The 5,918-nt window shown below is 29.9% G+C and overlaps 1 protein-coding gene across 3 annotated transcripts; it reads right to left on the reverse strand.

Moving 5' to 3' along the window:
- Positions 1-871: 871 nt before the first annotated feature.
- On the reverse strand, positions 872-5,672 carry MS3_00005253 (uncharacterized protein). 3 transcript variants are annotated; one of them, XM_051213282.1, is made up of 5 exons: positions 5,594-5,672; positions 3,599-3,750; positions 3,484-3,547; positions 2,991-3,117; positions 985-1,349 (listed from the first exon to the last, which is right to left on the reverse strand). In XM_051213282.1, the coding sequence occupies exons 2-5, from the start codon at positions 3,735-3,737 to the stop codon at positions 1,260-1,262; spliced, it is 420 nt and encodes a 139-aa protein (XP_051073440.1). In that variant the 5' UTR covers positions 3,738-3,750; positions 5,594-5,672; the 3' UTR covers positions 985-1,259. The 3 variants fall into 3 exon arrangements, with proteins under 3 accessions (XP_012793926.1, XP_051073440.1, XP_051073439.1); XM_012938472.3 differs by having other exon boundaries at positions 872-1,349; positions 3,484-3,750; XM_051213281.1 differs by having other exon boundaries at positions 2,991-3,750.
- Between the last annotated feature and the right edge of the window lie 246 nt (positions 5,673-5,918).

Raw genomic sequence — 5,918 nt, forward strand, 5'->3', positions numbered from 1 at the left:
CAAGGTCATTGATAAGTAATTAAATGTATAATTATCAATGACCTTTGGAAGGATTGTGGTGTATGCTACTTATGTCGATGTAAATAATATTATAACATCAATCAGGAATAGAATATCTGGCAGCAGAAACTTGGGAAGCTTGAATCAGAGAGAATGGGAATAGAGAGTAGTTATTATTCCAATAAAGGAATAATGAAGACTGAGGTAATTGATAAAGGATTTGTAAATGAAGTACTGAATGTATGTTTTTCACAAATTTATCAAAGAACTCTGTAAGTTTGTAGTAAAATATTTTGGTTATCCCCACCTACTTTCTCGATCACAATGGATTATGTCAAATTATGTAATGTTTATTATTTCATTATAATAACACTTATTTTGATAGTCTAAGGAATAAAAGTTAGCATAATGAAGTAAATAGTTTTAAATCCTTCTATCTGTTATTTGTCTTGTGTTAGTTTAGCTTTGATGAGTAATTTCTATCGAAACTAATGTAAAACACTATGCAACGCTTTTCGGCTTCTAAAAATTCCATAAAGTTGACATTATATATTAAAGAAATATCAGTAGTTGAGATCATGAGTCAATTGAAGATAGACCACCATCGAAAACCTGGAAGCACTGGGTCAGTTGTGAGATAGCAACTCACTGATGACAATGGTGGATGTGTCGCTCAATCTTGTGGATTAGTTGATGTTAGACATTAACACCGTTGGATGCCGGCTCAGTGGTCTAGTGTTTAGGTGTTCGCGCGAGAGACTGATAGGCCCTGAGTTCGAATCTTGCAGGGGGGATGGGATCGTAGATGCGCTCTGTTGGGAAGTCCCACAATAAGACGAAACGGCTGTTCAGTGATTCCAGGTTTTTGATGGTGGTCTAGCTTCAACTGACTCACGATCTCAACTATTGAATTTACTGTAATCTCCACAAAACCTCTTCTGATACTATTAAAGAAATAGTCAAGAAAGATATAACAGATCATACTATTCTTATATATGAATTTAATAAGAAAAATAATTATGACAAATAGATTTTGTTCGGAAAACATGATTATCATTTGGGTTTTAAAAAAATGTAGGTATTTTTCAATAGTCAATAATCGGTTAGTAACAAAAATCCTGAATAAGAATTGATGAAATAATAAATGAAGCTAATTAAGATTGGTTTTTTTATTCTAAAAGTGAAAAAAGAATTCAATTTACGATGATTGTGGTTTGGGTATTGTCTGTATTTTTCTCTTTTCCTTTTCTTTTTTGTAATCATTTAATTAATACAAGAACTTCATAATGATGCATTTTTCTTTCTTGACCACCATAAGGGAAATAAGCGCATTCATGACTTTCATGAACCTTTTCAATAAAATTAATTAAGATAAGAACATATGAATCTATTATAAATGTTTGTGTTATATAGTTTACATCATAAATTGACCTTCATAAACTAATGATGATTTAAAATCATTAAACAATTATTTCTTCCATAGTATAGGACTCTTTAGGACTAAGTACAACTGTTAATTAAACTGTATGATTCAAAAGTCTATATAACGTATCCTTACTTATAAATGTTTTCGTTAGATATCGGATTAACTGATGAGAGCATATTATAATATAATGGAATATCTGTTTGATATTCATAAATGTGTTTTTTTGTATTTGTAAAATACAAAATCACAATTACTGAGTTACTTGTCTTATTAAAGTACTACACGAATGTGCTGGAATATATTCAGAGCCAATCTTAAAGTCAAAAAGTCATAACAAAAACAAGTACCGTATATTATTTGAAGAAGCTTTATGGTTATTCAAATTTAATGTTAGTGATAATGTGTCTAACTAGAGTACTGAATTAGAATCAGTAAGAATGTATTAGCCTTGCTAAGACTACATGTAAACCACTCAGACATGTATCAACCTACAAGAAACTAAAATTCAAGATTTTCTGAATCTAACATCATATAAAGTTCACTAGTGTGATTACATTATAGAGTCGATCAATAAAATTGAATGTAAATCAATAAATAAACCTCATGGTTATATATATTCTCCTGTAATGAATGTGTTTTTTCCCTCACTCAGTTCATATGTGTTTATCATTCGGAGAAAAAGTGTAATTTGAAAACTTCTGAGAATTGAAGAGAAAAAAATGGTTCAAATAATCTGTTTATAATATCAATTTATTGATTATATCATAGTATAATAATCAATAAACTAAGATAATGTACGTGCTACTCATGTAAATTGCGATTAATTAATTGATTTTTTATTTTCATGAAGATAATACGTTTGTTTTTGTGATCCTTCTAATATAAACTGATAAGAGTAGCTGATGAAATTATGAACTATGCATTTATTCAATATACCGGATTAGTCGTTCGTTCTTTTCTGTTTTACAAACTATGTATATTTATAAATTCATTTGGTGTTGTTTTTATTTGTATCTTCCCAGAGTGATCATCAACTCTGGAATACAGATACATCTAGCTGACGAATCCCAAATAGGATGAAAAGCGCGTCCTAGATTCCACTGTTAGCCACTATCCATCAATGCTATGTATATTTATTCTTATATTGAAAAAAGAATAATAAAAAACTACAATGTCGATTTATATTAGAAAATAGATGGATTGTGGATGACAATGAAAACCAATGTGAGAGTTTCATTCTATCTGGGACTAGTCAACTCGATAAACCTGAATCTTATTGTTAATATTTACATTAGGATTTATATATACATTACCTTGTCCTACAAACCATTAACGTTTCATTCAATGAGCTATTAAGTTCAGCTAGTTACTAACTTGTTTAAAAGGTATGATACTTAGATCATTATTAGTATGAATTTGATTAGAATTGAGTTTTAAATATTAACAACTAGATAACGTAAATCTCCAATAATGATTATTTATTGTTTTACATTTATAATAGGCTAACACATTTATTGCATTATTTTAGAATCATGTATAATATCTCTAGAATAAAGTGACTTACTTTTCCAACTACACGTTCACCATTAATATATTCTCGAGCTATATAAAGTGGTTCATTGGAAGAAGTTATACCTCCAACAACGGCATATTTAGGAACATATCCATTACTATGTCGTTCCCATTTGTAACTAGGATATTAAAAAAAAACAAGCGACAATAGTATTAAAAAAAACTTTAGTTGTTATCTGTTGGGGTGATCCGGAAAATTGCTTGCAAAAGACAAGCAAGCATCAGGAAACACTAAGGAGTGTTTCATCCAATCAGCGTTCACTTGGAGTCTTGGCCAAAAATATCAAGGAAGCGGAACGTCACATTCCTTGCTTAGTCATTTGTGCTAAACAAGTACTTCCAATGAATTTATAATACAGTCATGAGTCCTATGTTATTAAAAATAAAATGTACTGCATCTAAATATTTGATAGTCGTGGAGGGTGGTGTTTAGTCAACAACATTTCAATGTAAAATCAAATATAATCGTTCTTATGATAACATACCACTGTTGGGGACCATGTGGTAATTTTGTATCACATAATACCTCATATGAATCGAATTCATATTCTGTTCCATCATAACTAACATAAGCTTTGCTCAAATGTGGTACAACTTTACCAGGAATTAGATCGCCAGAATGATATATACGAGCAATATAAACAGCATGACCTGCATCGATTGCATTTGATGGCACCCTACCATCTCTTTGATGAATCCAGGATAGACATGATTGAATTCCTTTGCCAATTCTTGCCATCCTTAAAATTTAACTAAAATCAGCAAAATATTCACAAATAATTCATTTGTTGAAGATATTTAGTTTATTACTTAGTAAAATATGTTGACTTTGAACCTTTGATAAATACTAATGATTGTTTAATCAAAAGTTATGGTATATATAGTTTAGCTAATTACCATTAGTATGTATTCTGAATGCTTTAAAACAGTATCCATTATTTCGGTGGTATGTATTTAATCGATGACAAAACTGTTATGATTCGATTGATACAAACTGTTGATCGACTAAGTTGTATCTATGCAGAATAATATTTCAATGTATTTTATATTTAGTCTGTTTTACACATAAGAGATAGAGATTTTTTTAAAAAGGTATCTTTTATCAGAATGGGAATTTGTGGAGATTGTAGTAATTTAAGTAGCTGAATTCATGATTCGATCTCAGCTAGACCAGCATTAAAAACATAAGAGCACTGGATGACCGTTACGTCCTAGTATAGGACTCCTCAGTAGTGCGTATCCAATATCCCTCACGTGAGAGGTGAACCCATGATATTCGGTCTCACGCACGAACGCTTAATCTCTAGACCATTGAACTGGTATCTAACGATGTTAATGTCTAACTTCAGTTGATTCGTGATCTTTCTCAACCTTTCATCTTTTATATGAAATTCATACATTTTAAGCTACTTTTTTAAAAAATAGTGGATCACCAGTCAGCTTTATTAAATGTCCAAGAAAATAAACCCACCTTCTAAGTTTGAACTATTTGATCAGTTACGACCTATCTTAAATATTTTCTTAAAATAAGTTATTTTTGATGACTATAATTACATATTAACATTTACTCCAAGAGTTAATGAAAATATTTACAGTTTAGATGGTTACTTTTTTGTTATGTTTGTTGAATTTGCTTAGCTGAATGTTTTAGTTATAAAGTATAAATCATCGTGATAGAAAATATCGTTCAAAACTTCAATTATACGCGAAATATTTTCTAACTATTCTCCAAATCTTTTACAACTAAACCATCCAGATTAAACAACATAGGACCATCAGCAATATTCATCTGGATCATATATCTTTCCTGTAGTTTCATGAAATGTTATCTCATTAAGTGACGTTCGCCAGAAATAATTTCATGACTGTTGAATAACTACACTATTGGTATGAAGACCTATATTCTTAGATAATTTTAGCTACCAACTTCATACTTTCGACAAAGAAAACTATTAAAATGAAAGAATTTTGAGTGAAGGCTTTAAACTGATAAATCAATATTTTTTATATGAGTTAGCGAATTGCACTGTGATGTAGAAGAGTATAATCAAATAATTAAGATAATTTTTATTGAGATAGATTTGTTAAGAAAGTACTATGAAGTATATCAGAGTATTTTGTATCATACAATGAATTGGATAAAATATATACTAACATGTTTTCCATATATATACGCTCCTACGTGAGTAACAACACTGGGTTGGAGGTATTTCGAGCTGACGAGTTTCAAAATAGAATCAAACCCGCGTCCTGGATTCCACTGCTATCCATAATCCATCTATGCGAAATAGCTTATGATATAGTCGTTATGCCGAGGTAGTTCTCACAAGATACGTATATGCTGGGTAAGACTGATCAAGATTCTTTTGTGAATCAACAACGGGTTACTTCAAACTACTACTACTACATATATACCAAACAAGTTTATTTAATAAATATATTTCATTAGATATTTAAAACCAATACCAATATTCTCGTTAATATTTTATAAACTCAAAGTGATCTTCGTTTTGAATGTAAAATGATGTTAGTTTTCTGATAGAATACAACGAAATAGATATAAACTGAACCATGACACAAAATTCATTAACTTACTCTTGTTATCTTAATTAGAATGAAGAACAATGTAAGTTATGAACTGTGTACAAGTTATATATATATATAATCAATTGTGTATCTATTCAATTAGGTCACATTTTGAATCTACAATGTATAAGCATGAGATTTTGTGTAAAATAACCTATGAGCTGAATTGTTTCTTTTCTTAATTACCAAGCTGTACACAAGTATGAACACACGTAGGCGAAAAGACAAATAAACATGCATAATTGATTACAAAGCAGTCAACTCTATTTGAGATATGAATAAAAATAAGTACAAAGGTTACAAACAGTAATATTTAAATGTACTACTACTATTT

This window comes from Schistosoma haematobium, chromosome 1, assembly GCF_000699445.3.
Source record: "Schistosoma haematobium chromosome 1, whole genome shotgun sequence".
In the NCBI taxonomy this organism is placed as follows: Eukaryota; Metazoa; Platyhelminthes; class Trematoda; order Strigeidida; family Schistosomatidae; genus Schistosoma; species Schistosoma haematobium.

Bases quoted from the DNA above. Each gene is read 5' to 3' on its own strand.
- MS3_00005253 (XM_012938472.3), bottom strand. From the start codon at position 3,737: ATGGCAAGAATTGGCAAAGGAATTCAATCATGTCTATCCTGGATTCAT. The intron at 3,118-3,483 runs GTATGTTATCAT...TTAATATCCTAG, and splicing joins CCACATGGTCCCCAACAGTG to TTACAAATGGGAACGACATA. The intron at 1,350-2,990 runs GTAAGTCACTTT...TTTATTGAAAAG, and splicing joins GTGAACGTGTAGTTGGAAAA to GTTCATGAAAGTCATGAATG.